General features: G+C 44.7%; 1 protein-coding gene across 2 annotated transcripts in view; it reads left to right on the plus strand.

Annotated features, from left to right (window-relative positions):
- The window catches only part of LOC115106727 (double C2-like domain-containing protein alpha), a 79828-nt gene that overhangs the window by 51955 nt on the left and 14358 nt on the right, over positions 1-13515 (plus strand). For both annotated transcript variants that reach the window (XM_029629738.2, XM_029629739.2), the window contains exons 6-7: positions 2295-2421; positions 6643-6702. In XM_029629738.2, coding sequence (XP_029485598.1) covers positions 2295-2421; positions 6643-6702 — 187 coding nt within the window. The remainder of the gene's footprint in view (positions 1-2294; positions 2422-6642; positions 6703-13515) is intronic.

Here is a 13515-nt window from a genome sequence, read left to right on the forward strand (position 1 = left end):
GTCTCTATGTGTTTGTTTCGCTGGTTTTCTTCTAGAGGACGTGAAGTAAAAGTTGCTTGTGTTCTGAAGGCTAATAAGACAATACAGTGTAAATTATCTCTGGAGCCATCAACAGCTATCGAGTGGTTTCCCCGGGCAACTGGCCTCTCGCACCTGACCTCACATAAGCAAAGTCCTAAATGGCACCCTATATTCCCTACATAGTGCACTACTTTTGACGAGAGCCATATGGGCCCTAGTCAAAAGTAGGGCATTATATAGGGAATATGGTGCCATTTGGGACACAGACATATTTGTACAGTACATCCTTCCCAGTTCCAGGCCAGCAATTTGGCCATTTTGGTCCCTTGATCAAGGATTTAGTTAAAGAGGAAAATCAGGCGATCGAGTCGGTGGACTAACAGGCAGCACATTCTATCACACACTCTCTCTTTCACACACACACACACACACACACACACACACACACACACACACACACACACACACACACACACACACACACACACACGTCACTCTCTTTCTCATACACACATGCACACGCACGCACACACACACACTGTCACTCTCTTTCACACACACACACACACACATACACACACACACACACACACACACACCGTCACTCTCTTTCTCACACACACACACACACACACACACACACACACACACACACACACACACACACACACACACACACCGTCACTCTCTTGTACACACACACACACACACACACACACACGCACTCTAACACACACACACACACATGTCACTCTCTTTCTCGCACACGCACACACACACACACACACACACACACACACACACACACACACACACACACACACACACACACACACACACACACACACACACACACACACACACACACACACACACACACACACATTCACAAATGCCTGTGCATACAAAACAGAAGGTAACACTTTATTTTGGAGAGGCAGTAACATTTCAACTATCTTACTAACCCTGACTCTAACCCTAACCTTAACCCTAACCTTAACCCTTACTCTAATCCTTATTCTAATCCTAACCATAACCTTAGCAAGCAGCTGCTTATCAACAGTAGTTTGTTGATACTATGGCCATCTGTACAGATGGACTATCCAGATTATCCAAACAGTGTCTCTCTCTCATTTTCCTTTCTCACCCACATCTTTCCCTCACTTTCATCACCTTCCACGCTCTGCCTTGATTTCACATGCACACCCTCTATCTCTCCCACCCTCTTCTTTCTCCATGTGTGTTTCTGTCTAATTTAGGGGACATAGTGGCAGGATATAAAAACAACTGCAGAGCCCATAAATATGGATTAGATTAGCCTAGCATACTGCACTTTCACTCTCTGAAATCAGACTACTGCGCCACTCGGGAGCAGAATTATGATACAGTTGTAATGCATTTTAAGACTTGTCATGAGCATATAAGCTTCATAATGTCTTATCATCATGATGACTAATGACCAAATACCAACATTTTGAGTCAGTTGAAATGTGGATACATAGAGACACATAACACATTGCAAACCTTTATAATAAGACATTATAAAGGCTGATGCATGTTTATAACGAGTTCAAAAGCATGATCAAATCAAATCAAATCAAATTATACCTGCAGGTGTAACAGATGTGGATTTGTGAATCTCACTCCTCAGCCTGAAAACTTGCGACTGGTTAGAATGTATCAGGACAGAGATCACGTGTCTGCAAGGCAAATGTCCCAGGTTCTAGTCTTGGTGTGAGCTAGAGCGGAAGGAATTGGTACAGCTAAGCGATGCACAATGACGTCTGCTACACAGGCTGTTTCTTTCTAATTCAGTGCATGTCAGTCCTGTCAATGGTTAGTCATCATAATTGAGTTAAGTTAATCATGACCAACTTTGTTAAATGTTCATGTCTACTTGTATGCTCTCTCTCTCTCTCGCTCTTTGTCTCTGTGCCCTATTCCTCCCCCCTATACCTAGGGCTCTATTAAATCTGCATCGCGGAAGTTTAGCTTTCTGGGTAAATGTAATTTAAAGGCAATGCTTTAGTGGAGACTGCATTCACAGTAAACACTGCATGTCTGCTCAACCGGAAATTACAGATTGAACAGAGCCCTTAGTCATGACTGAGTTAGACACAAGTGACCAACTCTGCTTGACTTGTGTGTGTTCTTTCTCTTTCTCTCTCTCTCTCTCTCTCTCTCTCTCTCTCTCTCTCTCTCTCTCTCTCTCTCTCTCTCTCTCTCTCTCTCTCTCTCTCTCTCCTTCTGTCTCTCCTCCATCCATCCGTCAGGGTGTCTGTGTGTGACGAGGACAAGCTGACGCATAACGAGTTCATCGGAGAGTCGCGGGTGGCCCTGCGCCGCGTGAAGCCTGATCAAACCAAACGCTTCAACATTTGTCTGGAACACCCACCGCCCGTGAGAAAGAGGGAGAGAGGGACGGAGGGGGGATGGAGTTCACTTCATTGGACTTTTTCAGGAATTTCTCTCACATCATAAGTTCTTCTTGAGTCATCTCTTCCCCACCCCGTGCCAAACAAAACCAGACAGAAACCGAAGTCAAAATGTCAGATCCAAACCAACAGCGATGAGAGGATAGATAAAGGCAGATTACAATAAAAAGGGATAAGGGAGTGAACGTTATTCATAATAAGGGTTACAAGAAGAAAATCAGACCACTCTGAAATTAAAATGGATGGCCCCCTCTTCAGCAAAATATATTTGACCTAAACCCTCCCTGAACGTTTGGAAATAAAACACTTTGCTAAACACAAAATAACAAAACAAAGTGGATAGCCGAGAACATGTCTACCCTTTACCCTCACTTCTTCAACAGACCAGAGTGTTAGATATGCATCCTGTAAGCATTACATGGCAATGCAGGAATTGTGATAGTGCCCAGGGCTGTGGGCCAGAAGGTTGTGGGTTCGCAGACCACTGTAGACAAGAGTTGGGGTGGCCTCCCAAGTGGCACAGTGGTCTAAGGCACTGCATCGTAGGGCTAGCTGTGCCACTAGAGATTCTGGGTTCGAGTCCAGGCTCTGTTGCAACCGGCCACAACCGGTAGACCCATGGGGCGGCACAAAATTGTCCGGGTTAGGGAGGGTTTGGCCGGCAGGCATGAGCCCAGGTGTGTCCCATTTTGCTGACGACCCTCCCAGCTCCGCCCACCGACATCCTATTAAGGAAAACAAAGAGCAAAGAATTTGTCAGACAGTGGGAGGGTCGTCACAATATAAGTAGAATATTTTTTTATAACACACAAATTATCAGGTGTGACGGTAAAGACAGTGATGCTGACAATGTCAAATTAACAATGGTTTAATAATCCAACAAGGGCAGACAATAGGCAGGGCAGGCAGGGGTCAGTAAACCAGAGGTGGGGCAATGGTTCCCGGATGGTTTCCTATTGCCAAATCAGTGTGTCTTGTTTGCAACTAAATTGCCCCTGTTTGCAAATAATTCAATCTGAAACTATAAGGGCACAAGAAGAGACCCAGATGCAGACGCAGGAGGCAGATGGTTAGAGTCTTAGTTGTTTATTTATATCCAAAAGGAGTAGGCAAGAGAATGGTCGTGGACAGGCAAAAGGTCCAAGAAGTACAGGGTGGCAGAAAGGCTTGATGGCAGAAGGGTCAGGCAGGTCCAGAAAAAACAGGCAAGGGTCAAAACCGGGAAGACTAGAACAAGAGAATAGAAAACAGGAGCATTGGGAAAAACACGCTGGTTGACTTGAAAACATACAAGACGAACTGGCACAGAGAGACAGGAAACACAGGGATAAATACACTGGGGAAAATAAGCGACACCTGGAGGAGGTGGAGACACTCACAAGAACAGGTGAAACAGATCAGGGTGTGACAGAAACGTCATTTGGAATCTGAGCATGGTACTTTCAAAAGTTAGGCCTAACTTTCCACCCCATACAGAGTAGGCCTAACTTTCCACCCCGTACAGAGTAGGCCTAACTTTCCACCCCATACAGAGTAGGCCTAACTTTCCACCCCGTACAGAGTAGGCCTAACTTTCCACCCCATACAGAGTAGGCCTAACTTTCCACCCCGTACAGAGTAGGCCTAACTTTCCACCCCATACAGAGTAGGCCTAACTTTCCACCCCATACAGAGTAGGCCTAACTTTCCACCCCGTACAGAGTAGGCCTAACTTTCCACCCCGTACAGAGTAGGCCTAACTTTCCACCCCGTACAGAGTAGGCCTAACTTTCCACCCCGTACAGAGTAGGCCTAACTTTCCACCCCGTACAGAGTAGGCCTAACTTTCCACCCCATACAGAGTAGGCCTAACTTTCCACCCCATACAGAGTAGGCCTAACTTTCCACCCCATACAGAGTAGGCCTAACTTTCCACCCCATACAGAGTAGGCCTAACTTTCCACCCCATACAGAGTAGGCCTAACTTTCCACCCCATACAGAGTAGGCCTAACTTTCCACCCCATACAGAGTAGGCCTAACTTTCCACCCCATACAGAGTAGGCCTAACTTTCCACCCCGCCTACCATTGCAGAAAATGTCAGCTGTAACTGCTGGCTACTCTTCTTCAGTTGCGTAACCCAATGAGAGAAGGTCACAAGTGTTTCCCTAAAAGCTGTCTGGGTTTAAGCATCTTCTATTGTACAGAAAGTGAATAGCTTAATCAGTTGATAGTGACAGAATTAGATTACATTTACATTTACATTTAAGTCATTTAGCAGACGCTCTTATCCAGAGCGACTTACAAATTGGTGCGTTCACCTTAAGACATCCAGTGGAACAGCCACTTTACAATAGTGCATCTAAATCTTTTAAGGGGGGTGAGAAGGATTACTTTATCCTATCCTAGGTATTCCTGAAAGAGGTGGGGTTTCAGGTGTCTCCGGAAGGTGGTGATTGACTCCGCTGTCCTGGCGTCGTGAGGGAGTTTGTTCCACCATTGGGGGGCCAGAGCAGCGAACAGTTTTGACTGGGCTGCGCGGGAACTGTACTTCCTCAGTGGTAGGGAGGCGAGCAGGCCAGAGGTGGATGAACGCAGTGCCCTTGTTTGGGTGTAGGGCCTGATCAGAGCCTGGAGGTACTGAGGTGCCGTTCCCCTCACAGCTCCGTAGGCAAGCACCATGGTCTTGTGAAACAATGATATCCCCATATGCATCAGTGTCACGTCTTTCCCGGGTATTTTACAGTTTGTTTCTAGAATAAATTACTGCGGACCAAAGCGCTGTTATAGATCATTTTATATAATCAGATCTGTTTTATTTTCTTCAAAATCTTAAGCTAACTAAGGGCAGGCCTGTGCTTTTTGACACTTTCTTTAAAATAAGGTAGGCCTATGGCATACCCTCTCATACCCCCTCAATTCGAATCTTGGTTTTAACTTAACGGCCGTTCACTGACACAGAGGTAGGCTATTTTAAGAGTGAATAGTGGGTGGAGGAACTGACCGGTTATAGCAGCCTATAGCTTAATTTCATCTGCCAAACAGTTAGGCTTACCTCTTATTTCTTAATAGGTAAAAATAGGCTCCAACACAAAGCCCTCTTGTTGTTAGTAGTCTAATTAAAATGAAGACGGTTGAAATGCCTCGTCGAATTTGCCTTCTTTCAGCACTATGAGCTGTCCATTTCCGATTGCTGCTGCTTGAAGTTTCAGCACCACAATGTAAATTACTCGAATCTGTCTAATTGTGAGGTCAATAACTCTGATAAATACATAATGGGCAAGAAACATATTGTTTTTAATCAAATCGATTATAGTACTAGCAAGCTATCAAAGATGACCTCCAGTCCTCCCCTTCGCACTCTCTTTTCAGACTGAACAGAACATAAACTGTAGGCCAGTCTTCACGCACATTTTTGGACTAGGCTTAATACCCACCAAAAATCAAAAGAAGCCTTTGACTCTCCTCCTGAACTGCCACCGTAGGTCTACACAGCACAGCCATTGGTTAAGCAGCACACAAAAACGTTTTTGATCAGTAAGAGCAGAGCAGCCCAGGGCTCAGGGTTGGAATATCCTTTGCAGTGTGTAATGCTGCCTAGTTTTATTTACACCATCCCAGCAGATATCTTAGAAAGATTACTTTGCTCTGTGCTTCTCCGAGCACGCACTTCATAGCCTATATTTGGCACGCAGAAACTAGAGGTCATGAGTAACCTGGTCAAAAATAATGGTACTGATTGGCCTATGAGGTGCTGTTATAAGCAGTCTCACTTAAACCCTCAAATCCGTCGCCCCTTTTGACCTAGAGACCTGAAATGTTGAACAAATTTGCCTCAAGGACCCAATGGTCTCCCAGGATCGATTTTCCTACATCTTGAACATTTTTCATTTCTCATTCTTCTCTTAACTTTAAGAATGATTACCAGCTGCATTCCAAGATAACGAACCTACAGCACTAGACTAAACTTCACTTGCATCATCCTTGTGATACTGAGAGATAAACATGCTAATGCTTTCACTGATTGCACATAAAGGAAGCTAGTTCCTACCTGATAGTGCTTTGCATTGTTATCCAACTGATCATTTGTCCTTTCCGTCATCCTGTGAACCGTGTTCATTGCTGCTCGCAGCTATATTTATCTTTATTCCTCTTTCTCTCTCTCTCTCCATCCCTCTCTTTCTCTCTCTCTCTTCCTCTCTCTCCAGCTTCCCTCCCCTTCTGCAATGAGTGCGGCACTGAGAGGCATTTCCTGCTACCTGAGAGAGGTACACCAAACACCACTTCACCTCTGTCTGTCTGACCACGGTTCAAACAAACTGCGCTGTGCCGACATCGCACTGCGCTTTGACTTTTAAAGGCAGTGTTGGCTTGAGCAACACCGGATTCAAAACTTTTTTCCATTTAAATTATTATACAAAATTCTTGCCACCAATAGAATGTTAGTTATATAAATGGGGGATAAAACCATCCCAACCATCCCATCCCAGATTTTGCTACGAAGAAACATTTGATCATTTGTTTTGGAACTGTTTTGGTACTGACCATATGTTGCTTGTTTTACGTTGCAGGAATGGTTGAAGAAGTGCAACATTTACCTGGAGCTAACTCTGCAGATAGCACTCCTGGGTGACTTGAAAAGTCATAGTCAATCGATAAATAATATAATAATACTTTTAACATAAAATGTTATCTTTAATTTACAATCTGTAGAAACTGTGAGAATAGAAAGGTTCAGAACTTTCAAAACATAATTTAAAAAAAACTGAACTATGACATTCAGACCCTTTACTCAGTACTTTGTTGAAGCAAACTTTGGCAGAAATGTACAACCTTGCATCTTCTTGGGTATGAGGCTACAAGCTTGGCACACCTGTAATTGGGGAGTTTCTCCCATTTTTCTCTGCAGATCCTCTCAAGCTCTGTTCAGTTGGATGGAGAGCGTCGCTGCACAGCTATTTTCAGGTCTCTCCAGAGATGTACGATTGGGTTCAAGCCCGGGCGCTGGCTGGACCACTCAAGGACATTCAGAGACTTATTCTGAAGCTACTCCTGTGTTGTCTTGGCTGTGTGCTTCAGGTTGTTGAAAGGTGAACGTTCGCACCAGTCTGAGGTCCTGAGCACTCTAAGCAGGTTTTCATCAAGAATATCTCTGTACTTTGCTCCGTACATCTTCCCCTCGATCCCGACTAGTCTCCCAGTCCCTGCCACTGAAAAACATCCCACAGCATTACGCTGACACCACCATGCTTCACCGTAGGGATGGTGCCAGGTGACATGACGCTTGGCATTCAGGCCATAGAGTTCAATCTTGGTTTCAAATAACTAGAGAATCTTGTTTCTCAATGTCTGAGAGTCCTTTATGTGCCTTTTGGTTAAATTCAAGCAGGATGTCATGTGCCTTTTACAGAGGAGTGGCTTCTGTGTGGCCACTACCATAAAGGCCTGATTAGCGGAGTGATGCAGAGATGGTTATCCTGGAAGGTTCTCCCATCTCCACAAAGGAACTCTGGAGCTCTGTCAGAGTGACCACAGGGTTCTTGGTCACTTCCCTGACCAAGGCCCTTCTCCACCGATTGCTCAGTTTGGCAGCCAGCTCTAGGAAGCTGGCCGCCAAATTCTTCTATTGAAGAATGATGTAGGCCACTGTTTTCTTGGGGACCTTCAATGCTGCAGAAATTTTTTGGTACCCTTCCCCAGACCTTCCCCACAATCCTGTCTCAGGGCTCTATGGACAATTCTTTCGACCTCATTGCTTGGTTTCTGCTCTGACATACACTGTCAACTGTGGGACCTTCTATAGACAGGTGTGTGCTTTTCCAAATCATGTCCAGTCAATTGAACTTACCACAGGTGGAATCCAATCAAGTTGTAGAAACATCTCAAGGATGATCAATGGAGACAGGATGCACTGTATAGGCTAGAAGTAGAAGCCTAAGTGTTGTTGTCCATTAGTTTACTCCAATTAGGTGAGGGGTGTTAGGGTTAGGGGAAAATAATAAAGGAAAATATATTTTAAAAATATATATACACAGTACCAGTTAATAGTTTGGAATAACCTACTCGTTCAAGGGTTTTTCTTTATTTTACTATTTTCTACATTGTAGAATAATAGTGAAGACATCAAAACTGTGAAATAACACATATATGATCATGTAGTAACCAAAAAAGTGTTAAACAAATCAAAATATGCACCTGTACCGACATTACCTTCTGGATGATAGCGGGGTGAACAGGCCGTGGCTCGGGTGGTTGATGTCCTTGATTAACTTTTTGACCTTTCTGTGACATTGGGTGCTGTAGATGTCCTGGAGGCCAGGCAGTGTGCCCCCTGTGATGCGTTGGGCAGACCACACCACGCTCTGAAGAGCCCTGCGGTTGCGGATGGTGCAGTTGCCGTACCAGGCGGTGATACAGTCTGACAGGATGCTCTCAATGGTGCATCTGTAAAAATGTATGAGGGTCTTAGGGGCCAAGCCGAATTCCTTCAGCCTCCTGAGGTTGAATAGGTGCTTTTGCTTTTGCATTTCAGATTGTCAGTGATGTGTTCACAGAAGAACTTGAAGTTTTTCACCTTCTCCACTGTGGCCCTGTCAATATGGTTGGGGGTGTGCTCCCTCTGCTGTCTCCTGAAGTCCACGATCAGCTCCTTTGTTTTGTTGACGTTGAAGGTGAGGTTATTTACCTGGCACCACTCTGCCAGGGCTCTCACCTCCTTCGTGTAGGCTGTGTCATCATTGTTGTTAATCAGGCCTACCACTGTTGTGTTGTCTGCAAACTTGATGATTGAGTTGGAGGCATGTGTGGCCATGTAGTCATTGGTGAACACGGAGTACAGGAGGAAGTTGAGCACGCACCCTTGTGGGGCCCCTGTGTTGAGGATCAGCGTAGTGGAGGTGTTATTTCCTACCTTTACCACCTGGGGGCGGCCAGTCAGGAAGTCCAGGACCTAGTTGCACAGGGCGGAGTTCAGACCCAGGGCCCGAAGCTTAATGATGAGCTTGGAGGGTACTATGGTGTTGAAGGCTGAGCTGTAGTCAATGAAAAGCATTCTTACATAGTTATTCCTCTTGTCCAGACGGGATTGGGCAGTGTGTAGTGCAATGGCGATTGCATCGTCTGTGGATCTATAGGGGCGTTATGCATATTGAAGTGGGTCTAGGCAGTCAGGTACAGTGCAGGTGATATGATCCTTAACTAGCCTCTCAAGCTTTTCATAATGACAGAATTGAGTGCTACGGGTAGTCATTTAGAGCTCACAGTCCTCGGGAGTGGCCCGTGTCAATGGCACTGTGTAATCCTCAAAGTAGGCAAAGATGTTTAGCTTGACCAAGACGCCAGCATCCGCGACATAGCTGGTTTTCCCTTTGTAATCCGTGATTGTCTGAAGTCCCTGCCACGTGTCTGAGCCGTTGACTTGCAATTCTACTTTATCTCTGTACTGATGTTGTGCTTGCTTAATTGCCTTATGGAGGGCATAACTGCACTGTTTGTATTCAACCATATTCCCAGTCACCTTGCCGAGGTTAAATGCGATGGTTTGTGTTTTCAGTTTTGCGCGAATGCTGTAATCTATCCACGGTTTTTGGTTTGGGTAAGTTTTAATAGTCATGGTGGGAACATCATCCCCTATACACTTCCTTTCCGACTGTATGTAATAACACAAAATACATTCTGGGCTAATAATGTAAGGAAAATATATCCTGCAAAGTTGCTTAGGAGCTAGAAGCAGAGCTGCCATTTTGAAATTATTTTTCTTTTTCTTATATATTTAAAAAGTAGTACTCACGCTTCAAACAAGTGATAGGCTACTATTGTCACCCATCGGACTATTCTGAATTGAATCTTGTCTTTACATTTACTAAATAGTATATGTATGAAATTTGTTTTGATTTAGAATGGACCATTATCATGCACCTGTCTCAGAACAGGGGCAGGGGGAAAAAAATACATGTCATCTATATGCATTTTCCCATGGCTTATTTTCATGCCAGCCAGGTAGGTTATACTCCTGTTGTAAAGCTATGAAATGTGCTTGATAATTGGAAAGTTGAGAAATAAATATAATAGGCCTAGCCTATAGAAAGCTGATGGAATCCTCCTCTTTTTAATAGACGCCATCAAAAGTCTGTTTTCTCACGCAATTGCTTAGGCTATAGAAATGTTGCCCAACATGAGCTCATGGGCTCTCATGAAGTGCTTTTATACATTTGCATTGATGTTGTTAAAGGGACAATTACTTACTTCCTGACTTTATTGTCCCCATTGGGAAATTTTGTTGCAGTGTCATGTACACGTTTAAAGTGGCGTTTTAATACAAAACCAAATTGACTTTCTTAACAGTTACATACCAATAAAACATATATTTTAAAAGACTAGCCTGCTAGCCTTACTGAGTCGATAAGAACATTAGCCCGATCTATTTAGGAGGGATATCACACCTGGCACAAATGATTGTCTAGTTCTGTTTTTCCTGTTGAGTACCAGAGTGCTGAGTACCAGGTAGTTAGCAAGTTTGGTATGCTACTAATAACCATCAGCAGCATCAGAACTTGGAGAAACCTAGTTACCTTGACTAAAAGGTCATGTGGAATTTGAAAGTGGTCATGACTCGTGAATGCCAGTGTGCTGGTAGTATGGTCACTGTAACAGCCCTAATCAAAGGTTGGCAAATTTATGCACTCACAAAAATAACATAAAATAGACATACATGTAAGGGGGTAAAAATGGATGTGGAATATAGACGAATGTATGCTTCACTATTAATACATGCATGTAGCTCGGCTCTGCCTCTGGCCATGGAGTGACTCATGCTTCCCTGAGCTGTTGCATCTCATCATTCTTAACTTCTTTGAGTGGCTGCTCCCTCGCTTTTCTTTTCTATTCCTTTATCTGTCAATCTTAATGTGATGTGCCATGATGCGTACCGTGCTGTACTTGCTATCAGACTCTTCCACCACAATTGTCAGTCTACAAGACACACAAGAGGATGAATGAATGGATAAACTTTATTGATCCCCAGAGGGGAAATTGAGCTTGTCACCCGCATAAGATCACTGGTGGACTTACCACTAGGCAGAAAAGGCAGTTGCCTCAGGCCTCACATCATCAAGGGGCCTTGTGAGCTGGGCATAATAAAATAAAATAAACACTAGTAGCCCCCCCACCATGCTCTGCCTGCTAGAGTGGCACCTCCTCTCCTTATTTTTCTTCTTCGTCTGGTTTTCTGGCAGACTAGACGCTTTGTTGCGTGTTGCTCTCTTTCACAGTTTGGAAAATGCATTGCACATTTTGTTCACAAAAAAGGGAAATGGGCAACACCACCTTTCTTAGCTTAAAAATTGACTTTTCCACTGCTTCCTTCACTCGGATCAGACCAGGTCTATACGGAACTGGTCTAGTTGGCCTCGGGTCCGTTCGGAATGGGTCTCTATATTAAACAAATACCTTTATGCATATCGGGTCCAACTTTTTGGACCCATGAAGATCTCTAACGTGACATGCCATACTTTTTTTGGCCAGACAGCATCAGATACATGGCCTACATACTCTGAGCGTACAAAACATTAGGAACACCTTCCTAATATTGAGTTGCACCACCTTTTGCCATCAGGACAGACTAAATTCATCGGGGCACGGACTCTACAAAGTGTTGAAAGCGTTCCACAGGGATACTGGCACATGTTGACTCCAATGCTTCCCACAGTTGTGTCAGGTTGGCTGGATGTCCTTTGGATGGTGGGTTATTCTTGACACACATGGGAAACTGTTGAGCGTAAAAACCCAGCAGCATACGCAAACCAGTGCGCCTGGCACCTACTATCATACCCTGATCAAAGGCACTTACATATTTTGTCTTGCCCGTTCACCCTCTGAATGGCACACATACAGAATACATTTCTCAATTGTCTCAAGGCTTAAAAATCCTTCTTTAACATCAACAAGGGATCATAGCATTCACCTGGATTCACCTGGTCAGTCTATGTCATGGAAAGAGCAGGTGTTCCTAATGTTTTTTACAGTCAGTGTACAGTATAGTTAGACAGAGGGGCGCTGTTTCCCTCATGTGGATGCTTTCTCTGGTAAGATAAACTCAGCAAAAAAAGAAACGTCCTCTCACTATCAGCTGTGTTTATTTTCAGGAAATTAACATGCGTAAATATTTGTCTGAACATAACAAGATTCAACAATTTGAGACATAAACTGAACAAGTTCCACAGACATATGACTAAGAGAAAAGGAGTAATGTGTCACTGAACGAAGGGGGGGTCAAAATCAAAAGTAGCAGCCAGTATGTGGTGTGGCCACCAGCTACATTAAGTACTGCAGTGCATCTCCTCCTCATGGACTGCACCAGATTTGCCAGTTCTTGCTGTGAGATGTTACCCCACTCTTCCACCAAGGCACCTGCAAGTTCCCGGACATTCCTGGGGGGAATGGCCCGAGCACTCACCCGCCGATCCAACAGGTCCCAGACATGCTTAATGGGATTGAGATCCGGGCTCGTCGCTGACCATGGCAGAAACTGACATTCTTGTCTTGCAGGAAATCATGCACAGAACGAACAGTATGGCTGGTTGCATTGTCATGCTGGATGGTCATGTCAGGATGAGCCTGCAGGAAGGGTACCACATGAGGGAGGAGGATGTCTTTCCTGTAACGCACAGCGTTGAGATTGCCTGCAATGACAACAAGCTCAGTCCGAGGATGCTGTGACACACCGCCCCAGACCATGACAGACCCTCCACCTCCAAATCGATCCTGCTCCAGAGTATAGGCCTCGGTGTAACGCTCATTCCTTTGATCGTGACACCCCATTGAGCGTTACACCCCTGGTGAGACAAAATCACGACTCGTCAGTGAAGAGCACTTTTTGCCAGTCCTGTCTGGTCCAGCAATGGTGGGTTTGTGCCCATAGGCGATGCTGTTGCCTGTGATGTCTGGTGAGGACCTGCCTTACAACAGGCCTACAAGACCTCAGTCCAGCATCTCTCAGCCTATTGCGGACAGTCTGAGCACTGATGGAGGGATTGTGCGTTCCTGGTGTAACATGGGTAGTTGTTTTTGCCATCCTGTACCTA

This window comes from Oncorhynchus nerka, linkage group LG23 (genome assembly GCF_034236695.1).
Source record: "Oncorhynchus nerka isolate Pitt River linkage group LG23, Oner_Uvic_2.0, whole genome shotgun sequence".
NCBI lineage: Eukaryota > Metazoa > Chordata > Actinopteri > Salmoniformes > Salmonidae > Oncorhynchus > Oncorhynchus nerka.